Genomic DNA, 17,128 nt, shown 5'->3' with positions numbered 1-17,128 from the left:
TTGCAATGATTCAAATAGCAGGATGATGTCAAAAGAGGGTGAACAAGAAAAAGTGCAACTGAAATTTGTGGGAAGAATGTTTATTAATGATGGCAGTTTTTGTAATGCCCATTTGCCTCACTTATTCTTACTAAGCATGACTGCAGTCCATGAAACTAATATTCTATCATTCATATGGTACTCTTTCCCAATACACTCAAGGCAGTTCTTCAGTTTAAAATGTAAAAATTGAAAAGAGAAGGTAAAAACAGCCTTAATACGGTCCCATTTGTTTTATCTCTACCATTTGTCACTGGCGGTTTTACGATTATTTTGTGGAATTATGTTTACTTGTGCCAGCGCTCCTAACACTAAAAATAAATGCAGCTCATTGATAACAGAAGGAGCCCTCAGCGAACGACACGCCTGTATCTGAAAGTGATGGATCGGTTCCATTAGAGAAGAATTGGGGGGCGATATCTGAAGATCTGTGGAAGAAAAGTCACGTGGATACGAGGATGGGAACAAAACGGGTAAGAGAGAATGTAAAAAAACCCAAAGAAACAAAAACTAAGCTGACTTCGGGTTCTCCATTGAATGTAAGTGGGGGGAAACAGTGCCCCGCACATGGCGGCCTTCGAAGAGAAACCGGAAACGAGCCCTGCTGCGTGAGACAAGCAAAACGAAAAGGGGGCGTGGCCAACGGGTGTTTTGATCGCTATTCGGCGAGGAGAAGGAGAGGGCGGGACTACTGATATGGGCGGGGTGGGGGTAGGATATGGAGCCATGACGGTTGGCTGAACCCAACTCAAAGGTGTTTCCGGGTTTTCCTCGACGGTCAGCTTCCGGTTTAGCTTTCCCTCAGGAGGCGGTTGAGGCGGAGGATCTGACAAGGCGAGAGCCCCGCGAGGAAGAGCAGGCGGAGCGTGTGGGCACTTCTCGGCGACGGGGGTCGGCGGCGCTGAGAGGCAGGTGCCGCGGCAATGGAGAAACTCCGGCGGGTGTTGAGCGGGCAGGACGACGAGGAGCAGGGGCTGACGTCGCAGGTACGGGGAAGGGCTTCGCCTCCCTTCTGGCCGGGCTCCGGCGCCGTTTCCTCGGGACGAGCGCCAAGACTCGTGATGCGCCGGGTCTGCGCCCGTTTACTCGAGAGCAGGCGCTGGCACCGGAGGGAAGGCGGGTCGCGCCTCCCCTCGCGGCCACTTGCTCTTCCTTCTGTCCCCCAGCCAAGGGAGGCGACATATTTCGTTTTCCTTCGGCCTTATTAAGGGAACGGAAACTAGTGGCGAGAAGTTGTTTATTATCGGAGGACGGCTGGGGGGGGGATCCTGAGAGCATCTATAAAAGGGGCAAAGAAGAGGGGATTAGTGAAACCTCTGGCGGGCCTCCGTTGTTGTCGTCGTTGTTTAGTCGTGTCCGACTCTTCGTGACCCCAAGGACCAGAGCACGCCAGGCACTCCTGTCTTCCACTGCCTCTCGCAGTTTGGTCAGACTCATGTTTGTAGCTTCGAGAACACTGTCCAACCATCTCGTCCTCTGTTGTCCCCTTCTCCTAGTGCCCTCAATCTTTCCCAACATCAGGGTCTTTTCCAGGGAGTCTTCTCTTCTCATGAGGTGGCCAAAGTATTGGAGCCTCAGCTTCAGGATCTGTCCTTCCAGTGAGCACTCAGGGCTGATTTCCTTAAGAATGGATAGGTTTGATCTTCTTGCAGTCCATGGGACTCTCAAGAGTCTCCTCCAGCACCATAATTCAAAAGCATCAATTCTTCAGCGATCAGCCTTCTTTATGGTCCAGCTCTCACTTCCATACAGCACTAGCGGGCCTCCGTAGACTGTGGTTATTTGTGGGTGCCCTCAGCTCCTTCTTCCCTCTGGGATCTGCAGATGATTTGAGGAAGGGAACAGGCTCTGGATTTGACAGCATCTCCTCCTCTGGTGTCTCCCCCCAAATCTTCTGCAGGAGCCAGAGGACCAAGGACAGTTTTTGCAGTCCGTGTTGATCTTGGGGAAGAGGCTTTTGCCCTTCTTGTGTTGGGGAAAGGTGGGTCATTCAGATCAGAGGCAAGAGCATTAGTACTGTATACAGAAGGATTTAGGTTCCCACTCTGGCTTCCTCGGGAAGGACATGGAAATATTTATATCTGAAACGCCTAACTGGTTAGATTCTGATGCAGCCTGAGGCGTTGTTAGGAGAGGAAGAGGTGAAGTTGGAATGTGAGCATGAAAGGCAAGAATTTGTCACTGCTGCTTTATTTTGCGGTGGTGCCTAATGAATATGAGTATCTGCTGCAAAAGGCTAATGGGCACAGATACATCTGTCATCTCTTGCCCTTTTACTTACTAAAGAATAGTTTGGTCTGACCCCTTAGCTCAGATTGAGCAGTTGTGAAATGGAGTGGTGGTTTGCTAATTGTGGAGTGTGTTTAGTAAATAGTTCACTCAGCTTCACCTATGAGCAACCACAAAACAAATGATCACATCTGTTTAACAGAGGCCTTGGAAAATGAAACATATTGGCCCCCTCAAGGTTAACTATCTATCTACTAACTGCAAATATAGATTATATTTCCTATCTGCTTTCAAGTTAATCTGGTCTGGCTTTAAAGCTCAGTAGAAAGACTTTTCTCCAAAAGTGGTTTTGTTCACTTCTACATGTGGGCAGCTGCGACACTGCATGATGGGTTATTTTGAGAATTCACCAGCTTCATAACATCTTACTTAAAAGTAAAAATGTATATGATATTCTGAAAATGCTACACATTTAGCTACTCATGAGGCCTTTCAGTTTTGAATAAATTTCCCTAATGTAGATTTAATTAGCTTCAGAAATGTATGTAACATACATGGACACACTACTGGGACAGGGTAATTATACTGAATAAAGTGGTGAGTAAGCCATACATAGTTGTGTCAAGGCTAAACACCATAAATATGGATCACACGTGTTCCTGGGATATTCAAAGTTTACAAAGTTTCTCTCAAAATGAGGAAACCCTAATCTCGGATCAGGAATGTCAGAGTTGTTTGCTATCTCACTTTTGGGTGCTGCTGTTGAATGTTTGTATTTCTTTTCCTTGCTGCCTATATATGGATAAAGATTTCGATAGGAAAAGGTAAGTTATACATTGTTACATTTTGAAAGCTTAAATTTGTTTTGGTCATGGGAAAAGACATTTCAACAGAGTAGGAAGTCAGCACAATGGCCTAAGAAAGTAATATATGGTCCATGATAATAGCTGTATGAATTAAAGGTGGGGACTGACAAGAACAGCTGCAGATACGACTATCTCCTTAAGCATGAGGCAAGGGCAGGGAGGGAGGGAGGTGGAAGAGAGACATTCAGGAGGTCTTCCATTTTCCCTCTGCAGGCTTATCTTTGTAATTGTCTGTGGCCTTGATTCTTTTAGGTGGATTAAAAAATAACAAGGCTTTTTATTTTAAAAATTTAATTATAAACAGCTTGGCCAAAATTAAACCAGAATATAATCGTGTTAAATCTACAAATTTTAACAGATCATAATGTTAAAAGTTGCATCTCAATATAATGAATTAGCAGGGGGTGCTCAGAGCTGCCCTCTTGCCAAGTTCGGCAACAATACCTATGCTAAAAAATGGGTTAAGTCACACCAAAGTCATGTTTCGGTCCTCCATCTTGATTCAAGATGGCGGCCAGTATCCACACGTCAATGAAGAGTACCACGCACACCTCGGGGACCCTTGTGCCGAGTTTGGAGATGATATCTTGAGATGCATCTGAACTTATAGAGAACAAATGGACAAACCCCTTTCCAAAATATATAGTAGATGAAGTATGGGAGAATTTATTTTTAGATCAAAAATAAGTATGGCATGCCAAGTCCTATATAGTGGTGATAAGGGTTTGATGCGAGATGGGATGGGAGCAGGAACTGGAAGTTGGCTTGGACTCCTTGGCTCCAGGAGATGCCACCTTATATCACTTTATGTCCATCAGATTAATCTTGTTTGCTCATACTTTTATGACTTCTAACTGCTTATGCTGTGCTACTTGCTCTCAAAGCAAACAAGAACATTTTCATTTCACAGGAACATAAACTGCTCTGCCCAGTTCAGTTCCTGCCCTTGTTTTTGGCAGGTTTTGAGCCCATAATTGGCTCTACACGGGCAGAACACCTGTGTAAAGCACATGGTCTGCAATGAGCAAAAGTTTTGAGTTTCTTTTTTTAGGGTGGGGGCATGGGAGCAAGACATGAGAGTCTTCCAATAAAAAGGTAGGGAAGGAGTAAGCAGCAATAGGGGAAATGTCCTTCCCCTACATAGCTGTAAGTTAACATGCTCTGGTGGACAATGAGTACTCTTAAGAGGGTGCTGGAGTTTTCAGGTCCAGTGGCGTAGCGTGGGGGGTGCAGGGGGGGGGGCGGCCGCACCGGGCGCAACATCTGGGGTTAGGGCAAATCCATGGGTTAGGGGGCGCAAATCCACGGGTTAGGGGGCGCAAATTACTTGCCTTGCCCCGGGTGCTGACAACCCACGCTACGCCACTGTTCAGGTCTTTCAGCCATTGAAGGGAATGCTGTGCAGAAGTGTTTGAAAATAAAGACCTGTTCATGTGCTACACCTTGTTGTGAAGAGGGCCACCTCATCTGGTTATGCCTTCAATATTGTACCCCTTGTTGGGGATCCCAGTTGCATGGATAAGCCTATGTAGCTAGTTCCCCCCTTCATACTTCATGAATGTGTAAAAGTCAGACGGGGTAGGCCTGGGTGGGTTTAGGAGATTGGTTCACAATATTCGCCATTGTTCATTCCAATTTCAAAGACAGCAAACTCCATTAAGGAAAGATGTTCAGTTGCTGATATCCTCAACTTTTTGTATTGACTCTCCAAAATTTGCATGCTGTCTACAATGGGTTTGAGGGAGGAGTAAGAACAATGCATTTTGCCCTAAACATATTGGAGAAAAAGCCAGATCCTGAAATGACAGTGGTGTTCATTGTTCAAAGTTCTTGAGTTGGGGAGGTGAAGAGACAGCCTGTTCTGGGTTGCACTCCTCCGAAAGGTAGCTTGGTGCTCTTGAACACAATACTGTCCCTGGAGGTTCAGGTTTACAGAATCATAGAATTGTAGAGGTGGAAGGGTCCCTGAGGATCATATAGTCCAACTGCCTGCAGTGCAGAATTATGCAGCCATCCCATACGCAGATTGAACTTGCAACCTTGGCATTATCTACGCTCTAACCCAGGCATAGGCAACCTCTGCCCTCCAGATGTTTTGGGACTACAACTCCCATCATCTCTAGCTAACAGGACCAGTGGTCAGGGATGATAGGAGTTGTAGTCCCAAAACATCTGGAGGGCCAAGTTTGCCTATGCCTGCTCTAACCAACTAAGCGATCCAGGCTGAAGTGCACAAACTCTAGTGGTGGGTTGTTAAAGTTTTGAGATTACTTACCTCACACAGAGCTCTTCCACTTGGTCAAAAAAGAACCCTACCTGTGGAGAAAAGGCTTTTGGCTCAAAGACATAGTCTGTACATGCTCTCTGTTATTCAGCAATTATGTGACTAGCAAACCGTTAGTTGAGAAACCTGTTTGTGTGAATTGGTCTAAGATATAGTACTGTTAGAAGCTAATTTCTTTATTTCTTTCTTCACCCACAGGTGCTTGATTCTTCAACTCTTAGTTTTAGTACTCGAGTCAAATGGTTTGCTATCTGCTTTGCAAGTGGCATTGTGTGTTCCATTCTTGTAAGTAAAAACTTTGTAGAACATATGAAAAGCAACCTGGTTTCTTGGATCTCTGCTTGTACTTCTTTTTACTTTCTGTTCTTGAACAAAAAAAAATTAGAGATACGTAAAATTCCTTGGGCAAGCGATAGTAAATCTCGATGTTCAGAAAGTGGTATAGCTCTCATGGCACTGTTTTGATTTCATTCAGAAATGAGATTGTATAATACACTTCACCTCAAAATCTCCTTGTCCCTTTAATGCTGTTATAGCAGTACAGTATATGCATTTGAGACTGGCCACTTAGTCTCAAATGCATATACATGAAATTTCTATGTGCAGGGAGGTTTTTTTAAATATATGTGAGAAATATATATAAGTGAGAAAGCTGCGCCTTGTAAGCGTTGTGCATGACAGGGTATATGTTCATATACTGCTGTTCACTTGCATTTATCAATCACATTTACCTGTAAATATGAGCTCAGACCAATTTCAGACCTAATTCTTAAAATCAGTTGAGCAGTGACGGTGACAATTAAAATTATATTTAATTCATTTATATGCCACTTATATGCCAAAATGTCTTTACCATTAATAAAAATATCAGCACGAATATTTAAAAACATTCAACCATTTTTCATAAGCTGTCAGGGAAAGCCTTCAGAACTTAAATCAAGCATAGATCTGAAACTATAGAAGGAGATGGCCATTCCCTGTCAGAGATCTCCCAGATACAGTCTGGGTGTTCACACAGAAAAAGGGCTGCTTCACTTCATGGCCGTTCTCTATTTTGTAAACAAGGGCATGCAGGACAAGGTTTTATTCTTGGATCATAAAGACTGGGGAGGCATTTATCTCATGGCCTGAGATTAAACAAGACTAGCCACATCATGTTTACCATTCTGAATGGAAGGTCACTTGTAAGATCTAGGTTTCCTGGTGGTCTTATATTGAGAGACAGAAACATGTACTGGGAAGTACTGTTGATTTGAAATATTATTTCAAATAATTCATTTCTTACAGTCAGGAAGATGTGATTTACTGAATTGGCTTAAATTTGGGCTTCTGCCTTTTTAGTTGTACTTTGTAAGAAGAGTAATTGTATAAATTGGTAGATAAACTGACTCATGCATGCATTTCTATTAATTCCAGATATTTAAGTGTGTCACAGTTAAACACTTAGAGGCAGTTAATTAACATCAGTATATCTAGTTGCCAGCAGAGGGTAATATTAGAATGTGCTAGATGTTTGCTGCTGTGTTGATTTTGCGTTAGTATAATATTTAATGCCTTACCACTCTGACATCACCACGCTTCTAAAGTTCGCAACTGGGCTTATTTTGTATAGGGGACAGCAATGCTTTGGCTCCCAGGCGCTGGCACAAAACTCTTTGCAGTGTTCTATACCTTAGGAAATATTGCTGCATTAGCCAGGTATGGACAGATTTATTTATTTAAAAGTTTTAATGAGATGTGTAGTTTTACACTTAATTTGGAGAGAACTGCAAACTGAGAAAAACATTGTATATGGTACTTTTTAAAGAAAGGGCTTAATAAAAATTGAATCTCTTTGTAAAATGAAAACTGCCTTTCTGTCTTGCTGTCTGTTTATGTGTATTTAATGTGAGACCTTAAAAAAAAGAGAGGATGCATCTTATCAGAAAATACTGATATTTCACAAAAGGAACTGGGGCACACCTGCCTATCTGAGCAGATTACTAGTATGCACACCACCCTTGTAAATAACCCCACAAAAATTACTAGCCTGCCAAATAAGTTGCTAGTTTGCAGGGGATTGGTAGCCTAAGGGTCTAGACCTCTGCCCTCCTTCCAGCAGATGGCTCCATTTCTATGCTTTTACAAAGGAAATTTCCCTCTTATAGGAGCCATGGGACAAAGGGCTCCATCCCCTCTTCACCAACCCCCCACTCACCAGCATGCAGTTCCTTGTTGCGTATGGCTACCAGGCAATCATTTACATGCAAAACTGATACATACACATTTTTCCATGTACTTAACTCTTCAAGATTAAGTAGTTTGCTCCACCACCAATTTTGTCTGTCAAGAACTTCAATTCTGAAGTTTTTGCACTGCAAAAAGTCAACTACTGCTGTTCTTTGTCCCAGTAAAACATGGGTGCGTGTCTCTTTCCAGTATCCTTGGGAAAGATCATTAAATCCATCTGGATATTCTAGGAGTAATTAAGCACTGGGCTACTTGCTGGTATTGCAGACATACTTCTTAAAAATTAGACAACATCCTTACGCTTTTAAAGCAATGTTTTTATCTGTAACACTCTACCCTTTTTTTTTTTGTCTGCTAATATGACTTGCATCCGAACGTTTGGCAGTTTTTTAGAACTGGGTTAAAAGTTGTAACTCTGTAATGCTTGAGTAATTTAAATCTGTGGTGATACTAAGGAACAAGCAGAGTGTGTCAGTGCCACAAGGAGGCAGCTGCTTCATGAAATTCACAAACTAGCTGGATTGCAAGGTCTTCCTATATTCCTAATGTACATTAAATCAGTTCTCCTCTCATTATGCTTTCAACACTAATAGAGGGGTATCGGTTTGAACTATAAACAGTGCCGTTCAACAAACACACATGCTTCTTTGGTTCAGTTAATGGCAGGCATGCTTATTGTTTAATTTCTTACAACCCAGTACGTGCTTCTTGATGGGCCCTGTGAAACAACTGAAAAAGATGTTTGAACCAACAAGATTAATTGTGACAATTGTTATGCTGGTAAGCTACATCTTTTCTGTATTTGAAAATAATGAAGCATAATGTTGAGTTTCCCTGGGGGTATTCTGGCAGGGTCAGTATTTAAATTAGAACTTCATAACATCACTGAGATGTTCCCTCCCCCCCCCAAAAAAAAATGGGTTATGTATAACATATCTGTTTTTAGGAGGAATCAGAAAATGGTATAATACAAGCAGACAATTGAAGATTGTGTTCAATTTTATCAAACTAATTTTGTCAGCAGAATAGGTAATTCAGGTTAGGTTATGACTATGTAGTGAGCTTACGTAATGCTTCGGTGGTATCTTTTGATTTTGAAATGAGAAAATGGAGGGGAATGGGTACATAGTGCTTCTGGAAAGATACTAAATAAAACATTGAAACTGCCAAGAATGCACTAACTTTGGTAGATTTTCTACATTCCAGAGTTTTAGTGGGAGAATATTGCATAAATTATGTATTGCTTAAGTATATACTGATATGATTCTCCTTTTCTCCAGTTGTGTTTTATCTGTACCCTATGTGCTGTGTTCTGGGTAAGTAATATTGTCTTCATGCCAACCTTTCTGGGGGTATTGGCACATTTGGAATTTTGAAAGTGCACCACTCCCTCTGTTTGTTCTTCTTCACCCTCCCTTGGTTTATTCCCCTCCCAACAAAAAGTGTAGTACACACACTTTGTGTTTCCAAGGGGTTTGGGTAAAAGTTTGATCTAGTGGAGTTAAAATGAACCTCTTGAATTTGCATGGGTTCTCCAAAATTCTATCAAATCAAGCTTATATTGGTAGACTACACAATAAAAATTGCAAATCTGATGTTTGCCAGCACTACAGAAACATTGATCCAATACAGAAAAAACTTCATAATTTTAAATAGGATGACAACAAAACTACCGATGAAAGACATAAAGCTTTTGTAGACACAGAGGAAAAAAAGGAAATTTCTCAAGAGCACCATTAAACCCAGGGGTGCCATACTGGTGACCCCTTACCAGATTTAATGTGTCATCAGCATAAATTAGTTTAATGTTGAAAGCTGGCTCTGTAGGCTTTGCTGTGTCTTAACTGAAGTCTGAAAGGTCCTTGGGTTTACGGCTTGTGTAACACACTCTAAATCAGGCATCGGCAAATTCAGCCCTTCATATGTTTTGAGACTACAATTCACATCATCCGTGACCACTGGTCTTGTTAGCTAGGGATGATGGGAGTTGTAGTCCCAAAACAGCTGGAGAGCCGAGTTTGGGGATGCCTGCTCTGACTCTCCAGACATTGTCGGACTATGATTCCCATCATCCCTAACCATTGTCCATGCTTGGTGGGGATAATGGGAGTTGGAGTCCAACAATATCCAGAAAACCATATGTCCCCCACCCCTGCTCTTAGTGTTTTTACTACTGATGTAATCCTGGCCGTGTAGTGTTTACTTTCATTTTTTAATAAAAACATCTAGTTAACATAAAATTTTATATGGGGTAAGCCAGTCTAGTGAAAATATTTTCATATTTAATACTGCACTCCTATATAGGCTTGCTTAGGAATGTCCCATTGGCTTTGGCAAAAGTTACTTCCTAATAAATATGCATACTTTGGGCTATGCCTTCTAATGGAAGTGTATAGCAATGCATTTTGCTCAAGTGTTTTAATCAGGGTTAATTTGCCATTGGAGCTTCTTGAGACTCGTTTTAAATTTATTGATTTTAAAAATAATGTCAACAAGCTCACCATATATTCCTTATCTCTCTCTCTCTCTCTAGTGGGGTAAGAAAGGGCTAGCTCTGCTCTTCTGCATTCTGCAGTTCTTGGCAATGACCTGGTAAGTCATTATAAACATTTTTAACACTACTGTCATATAAAACTCAGCATGTAAGTACGGTATGTTATCTTGCAAGCTGTGCAATGTGATATTGCTGTCTTGATCCATAGCCTTTTTAAAAAGCATCTCCTCTGCTTCAGAACTTACTGCAGGTATATAAAAAAGCAGAATTGATTTATCTTTTCTCTCTCCTTCCCTGCACCCTCTCCCACCTGTTGCTTGGATTTTGAGGTCCAAGTAGGGCTATAGGAATAAATATATATGTGCGCATACTAGTAGTTTTTAAACTGTGTTCTTGTGAGCTTTGAGATTTCTGTGAAAGTTACCAGAAGCTCCCCAATGAGATCAGGAGTAATGAAAGCAAAAGCAGGGAAGTCCATTTTTTTGTAGGCATATACCGTTGGAGGTCATCCAGTATTAGATGGGGGGAAATAGATTCCAAATTGTTTTTTCTGTAAGAGTTTTCTAAATTTAAATTTATTAAACTGCATGTAGGGGCGAAGATAGTGTCCTATTTTATTACAGCCTTGTTTAGTACTAGCCTGGTAGCCATGGGCAACAAGGTATTTCATGCAGGTGAATGAGTGCATTAGTGCAAGGAGGACACTGTGTTCCATCCTACCTCCGTCAGACCCTAGCAAGCTAGTCACTTGTGCTTATTTTCAAGGCTGCTTTTGCTTCCTCTTGGACTACTTTGGTTCTGTGGCACTTGCATAAGGCCAGCTTGTGTACCATCTTGCAGGAGGCTGTGTAATTTGCTTGCAACAAAATCTGAAATGGAGAGTGGTTTCAGGAATGCCTTGGCAGTACACCTAGTTCTTTCAAAAGCCCTCTTATTCTAAACTTACGTATAATCTGAATAGGTAATCTAAAGGACTTATTGCAACAGGTTGACATTGTAGAAGGTGGAGTAAAGCAGGAAGAGTGAGCTAATGTTAACTTTTCCTCTTTCTCTTTCAGGTATAGTCTATCATATATCCCTTATGCACGGTGAGTCAGCTTGCTCTTTTGCCCTGCAAAAATAAGAGCCTGTATAGTTATCTTGCAGCTTTTAAAAACTGTTCTTGTGAGAAACTGTTCTTCAGATTTTTTTTCTATGTAACTGTATCTAGCACATCTTACATCACTAAGTATTTTACAATTGCTATCAAAAAGCAAATTTCCTGTTACACTCAACTTAACCTTGTACTGTGCATCTTCTTACGAAGTTGAGCTTCTAATATTCCCTTCCTTAAAGGGCAGAGGATTGTTTTGAAAGCAACACACTAGTTCTTGTGATGCCTAGTTGACAACCTGCCACCAAAGAACAGCTAATTGTGTCTTGATACATGCTTACTTGAAAATAAGTTCTGCTAAATTCAGTGGCGTTTATTCCTATGAAAGCATATTGCTCATCATGATATACTGCTCAAAATAAAACAGGGACAATTTCATTTGAGAATGTATTTATTGAAAGCATATTGAGGAAGATGATTCCTTTCTCAGACCATCAGTAACACAGCAGCCTGGTTCACACAACATGGTAAGTCAAACTATAACTTGCTGGGACCATGTGAACTCCTGGAGAAATGCTCACAGGTGTTTTATCTCCTCCCTGGTCCTTTTTAGCTTTGCATTGAACTAAGCTAAAGTTTGGCTTAGCATGCTGTCCAAAACCAGATTTGTGGTTAAGGCATTTCTTTAATGACCACGAGATGCAGTCAAGGTTTGATTGTGTCATACAAACCAGATTTGTATCTGATTTCCTGGAGTTCATTTGGTAACTAGATGTTGTTATCACAATTGTTGTGAGTGTTATGATCATAAATGTGGTTGATAAAATTAACATGCAGTATAGGCATACAACAGGGACGCGGGTGGCGCTGTGGGTAAATCCTCAGCGCCTAGGGCTTGCCGATCGCATGGTCGGCGGTTCGAATCCCCGCGGTGGGGTGAGCTCCCGTCAAACGGTCCCAGCTCCTGCCCACCTAGCAGTTCGAAAGCACCCCTAAAGTGCAAGTAGATAAATAGGTACCGCTTTCTAGCGGGAAGGTAAACAGTGTTTCCGTGTGCTGCGCTGGTGCCGGCTCGCCAGAGCAGCTTCGTCACGCTGGCCACGTGACCCGGAAGTGTCTCCGGACAGCGCTGGCCCCTGGCCTCTTAAGTGAGATGGGCGCACAACCCTAGAGTCGGACACGACTGGCCCGTACGGGCAGGGGTACCTTTACCTTTACCTTATAGGCATACAACACATGGTGAAATTATCTTTTTTTCTTTTCTTTTAAAGGGATGCAGTGATAAAATGTTTCACGTCCTGCCTAGGTTAAAGTGAACTGAGAAGAAATCTGCAATGTTTTTGGAAGCCAACTACATTTCTTCCAAGTTTACTTGGATTGTTTCAGCGCCTGAAATGGTGAAATCCACCTTCCACAATAGATTAAATTGTGTTAGCAAAATAATCTTTTAAAAACACACAGCACTGGCACATCAGGAAACCTTTAAATATTTGTTCTTAAAATATTTGGTAATGTCGGAGTCTTAAAACTGTTGCATCAGGTTTGGCTAACATAGTTTAATCTCAAAACTAGATCAAAGTAGTCTTTGGATTTCACGTAAAATGCATGTAAATACTTTTGTCTAAAATTTGCTATTTATCGTACCATTTGTGCATTATTGTTACATGCTTTTCCCAAAGAATTTTAAAACTATTGTAAAATGAAGTATTTGCCAAATTTATAGCTAATGGGGCTTTTTTGAAAAGTTAAAGTATGTGTTAGCCTGGAAAGACTGTAAATGTGTAAGGCTGTTTTAAAATGCTTGAATTTCTTGTTAAGCTTATATTTTAAATGCCAACTTTTTGTACTGTGATACTTAAAATACACTTGACTAAAATTGCTTATGAGTAATATATTAAATCATTGACTACAAAATAAATATACTTTAAAAATATGCACTCTTGAATTGAAGATCTACCTGTTTTGTAAAATAATTTCACTTGGATATTACTGGGTTTGTTCACATCCCATGCCAAACCATTATATAGTAGATCCTTGGGCTCATGCATTCCCTTCACACATTCAGTTACATACTTCCTGTTTACTTCTTTGGTGATCACTCGTAGGTGGGTAAGATTGTCTTCCATTAACATGGTCTTAACAGTGAGTACACTGTAGTTTGCATGGGACTGAATGGGTAACAGGTTATGGAAGTGGAGAACACAGTTGATAGATGAAGGATATAGACAGATGCACACGGAGGGTATATAAACATTGGTGCAAATGTGTATTGTGTGCTGCTGAAAGTCAGGAAACGTAAGTCGTATGTAGGATTTATTTGAATAAAATATTAAAGATGGATTGTGTTGTATCTTAGTAATGCTAAATAAAGTGACAATTTCCAGCATTAACATGCAACATTAAAAACTAAGAGCTAATAAAAGCTTTAGAATTCAAGAAAAACACCATCTTTGATGTTTAGACACCATGTAATTTTGGCATCGTGCAAATTGCCAAGGGGAAGAAAGGGTTCTACACCCAATTTTGCTAGGTTGGCTATTTATACAAGCCTTGTATGGTGGGGTGAAAAGTTAAATAGCATTCATGTTTTTACTTGCTAAATAAAAAAACCTCTCCCAAGTAGAGGAGGGGATAGATAATACTTATAGTTCAGTGTAAGGCAGCCTTAAAAATGGATGTCTTATAGATGTGTGGAATGATGAAGGGTGTGAGTACACAGTGTATAAATGTTTTGTTCAGCTTCTTTGCATATCATGTTAGTGTATTGGGGGCCCTGTGTGGGTGTGCTACTGGTTTGCTAATTCCATGTACAAATGGGATGAGATCTGGGTTACAAGCCAAGCTTTATGTTGACAAAGATGGGGAGTTAAGCTGTTGCTGCTTTCTCCCCAAAGTCTACTGAACCTTAAAACTATGGAGACTTACTGTGCCTGCAATCCCTTTTGGATCTGAATCTTCAAGCTGATCTTATGCCTATAGCATCCTACCTGCTCATTAGACACCTTTGTTATTTTTTCTTCCCCAACTGCTCTTTTGGGAGCAAGTACATTGGTGAAAGGCTCCGTTTAGAACATCCGCGAACAAGTAGCTGCTCTTGTGTCAACTCAACCTCTGATATAGCCTGGCAACATTTATTCTGCGCGCAATAGACCAGACGGGGCATAACGGGGAGAGACGATATATATGTGTGTGTGCGTTTTAAGGAGAGCCAAACTACAGGCGTGCAAAGTCGTGTTCTTGGAGGCGCAAGACGGGCCTCGGCTGCCTGATGCCGCCCCTCGCCCCCCGTCCGCGCTCGCGGGACTTTCTCTTTCCGCCTGATAGGGGGGGGGCTGCCCGCCCGGCCGCTGGCCGGCCTCCGCCGAAGCCCTCGCCTCTTCTCCCCCCGCCCGGCCCTCTCGGCTCCTCCTCTCGCCTCCAACCAGCCGCGACCGCCGCGTGTCTCATTCATCCGCAGTGCCAGAGAGCGACGTTCGCCGCGCTGCCTGGAAGCCCCAGCTGAGGGCGAGAGGCTGGCCGCCGCCGCCGCCTCCTCTGAGGCGAAGATGTCGAGCTGAACTACAACACACAGGAGGAGGAGGAGGGAAGGGGCTCCCGCCGGCGGCCGCGCCATGTCCCTGCCTCCTATCGCGCCACCACCTGCTGCCGCCCCCCGACTCCAGCTCCGGAGTGCGCAGCAGCCGAGCCCGGGCGCTCCCAAAAAGGCGCCGGCGCCCCCCCTCGCACCAGCCAAGCCCCCTCGGAAAGGTCGCGGCGGCGGGGTCCCCGCGGAGCGCCCCGGCGGCGGCGGCGGCGCCTTCTCGAGCTCTTGGCCCAGCACTTCTCTCCCGAGGCAGCTGCCGCGCAACAGAGGCGCCCCGCCGCCGGCCGCCAGGAACCCGCCCGCCACAGCCGCCCCGGCCGCGGGGGCGCCTCCGTCTCCGGCGTCGCGAGGCCGCTCGGTCGTGGGGCCGCCGGGCCCGGGCGCGCGCTCCTGCGAGAGCCTTTGCGCGGCGGCGCAAGCGGGGCGCGGGGAGGCCGCGCTGCGCTTCTCGCTCAGCCTGCCTCCCGAGGCGATCCGGGTGCTCCAGCGCCGGAGCCTGGAGAAGCAGCAGCAACAGCAGCGGCGGCCACGCGGGAGGACGCCCCGCTCCGCCTCCCCGGACGCCGCGAAGCGCCCCCTGGCTGGGTGCTCGGCCGGCGGCGGCGGCGGGGACTTGCGCGCGCTGCTGCAGGTGTCGCTGCTCAACGAGCGCCACCGCTACGACGACGTGGAGTACGAGGAGGAGGCCGACGGCGAAGGGGCGGCCGGCGTCCCCGGAGCGTGCGCGGCCGACGAAGGGCTGGTGCGCAAGTGCACCGAGTGGCTCCGCGGTGTCGAGAGCGCCGCCGCCCGCGACCGCGCCGACAAGCTGGACACGCTGCCGCACTTGGGCACCCTGTGAGCGGGCGGCCAGGGGCTCCCTCTCCCGGGCCCTCGGCCAAGAAGCAGGCAGACCCGAGCCCGCCGTTCTGTTCCTCAGGGTGGTGTCGTAGTTGGTTCTTCGTCGCCAAAGGTCGCCTTCCCACATCACCTGTTGTTGACTGTGAACGGATTTCCTCCTCTGTCGGCAGAAAGCTCTTCCACCGGCCTGGCCTGTGACTGTGTGTGTGTTTTCTGAAAAATAACATAACACGTTGCGTTAGGCTGAGCTTCCAAGCTCAACCACGCCTCTGTCTGTTATAAGAATTGCTTTCATCTCGACCCTTTTTCAATGGATTACTGCAGCTCAGACGAACAATTCATCTCTGTGCACATAGTGCGTGGAAGGAAATGTGCTTAATCGCCCCCTACACCCTTTTGAGCATGAGAGGTGCGTCCCTCTTGGGCACCCTGTGCTGGGAATCTGTTCCACATTTGTTTGGGGCTGTTGTTGCTCAAAATCTTAATCGAAAAAGACAGTTTTTCTGATAATCTTATGGAAAACCAATCCTTTGTGTCATTTTTGGCTGGAATAATAGCGACAATAGCTTTAAAGTGATGGGGAACGAAGTTCAGCCTCTCTGTGTATAGATTTTACGGTGGCCAAATGTAAATGTTGAACTTTTTCATGATTGTGTTTAACTTATTATGGTAACATAGCAATGTGTTTTTATTTTTGTAGCCTGTGAAAAGAACTGAGTGCACAGAGACAGCTGAATATTTTTTGTCACACTTTATAAAAGCATAATTCGCAGCCTAAGGTCCAGGAGAAGGTAAGGAATCTTGTTAGTTTCTCCAATTTTTCTTCCCTGTTCCTGAGACTGCAAAGTTTAGGGAAGAGCTTTTGTTTTACATGACTAAGTGCAGGTGACTCCAAAGAAAGAGGCTGTGTACAGTACAAAAACTTGGCACAAACTTCAGTACTAACAAACTTTTTTTAAAGTACATTGTAAACAAATAGCACAGTGATTTTGTAAATTTGTAATATTTCTATTTATTTGAATAAACAGTTAAAATTGGTGAGGAAGCATATTTTGCCTGTTTATTCTGCTCCTCCACAGTTATGGGGTGGGACAGGAAATAAAGGCTATACTGTTGAACAATCCTGTATTTTTAAGTGCTATTATTTCAATGGGTGAGATTTAAGCATATAAAGCTCTCTCAGTTGAAATGGATAGGGCTGCAAATTGCTTTGCTTTGAGTGAAATTTTTAAAAGAATTGCTGTTCTATAAAATAAATCCAGCAGATTGGTAATCTCACACTGGAATGATAGCTAGGTCTTTGAGATCATTGTGCATAAAGGAGCCAGGGAGGCAAGATAAAAAGCAAAGGCTCTGCAGCAAAATTGAGTTTTCTGAGGAACTCTAAGTGAGAGCTGCATATTGAGCACTTCCGTATTTGTGTTGTGTACCTGTCTTTTAAGAGAGGAAGGGAAAGGAGAATGTTAGCCGC

The 17,128-nt window shown here is 43.7% G+C and overlaps 2 protein-coding genes across 2 annotated transcripts; both read left to right on the top strand.

Annotated features, from left to right (window-relative positions):
* Window positions 1–776: 776 nt before the first annotated feature.
* SFT2D1 (SFT2 domain containing 1) lies at window positions 777–13,167 on the top strand. The gene is made up of 8 exons (XM_083605936.1): window positions 777–1,025; window positions 5,617–5,703; window positions 7,031–7,116; window positions 8,346–8,427; window positions 8,928–8,963; window positions 10,181–10,239; window positions 11,200–11,229; window positions 12,506–13,167. The coding sequence occupies exons 1-8, from the start codon at window positions 963–965 to the stop codon at window positions 12,543–12,545; spliced, it is 483 nt and encodes a 160-aa protein (XP_083462062.1). The 5' UTR covers window positions 777–962; the 3' UTR covers window positions 12,546–13,167.
* Window positions 13,168–14,585: 1,418 nt separating this feature from the next.
* On the top strand, window positions 14,586–16,778 carry PRR18 (proline rich 18). The gene has a single exon (XM_083605932.1). The coding sequence runs from the start codon at window positions 14,846–14,848 to the stop codon at window positions 15,656–15,658; it is 813 nt and encodes a 270-aa protein (XP_083462058.1). The 5' UTR covers window positions 14,586–14,845; the 3' UTR covers window positions 15,659–16,778.
* Window positions 16,779–17,128: the final 350 nt, after the last annotated feature.

Source organism: Podarcis filfolensis (genome assembly GCF_964270895.1).
Source record: "Podarcis filfolensis genome assembly, chromosome: 3".
In the NCBI taxonomy this organism is placed as follows: domain Eukaryota; kingdom Metazoa; phylum Chordata; class Lepidosauria; order Squamata; family Lacertidae; genus Podarcis; species Podarcis filfolensis.
This window is presented reverse-complemented; position numbering and strand designations above follow the sequence as displayed.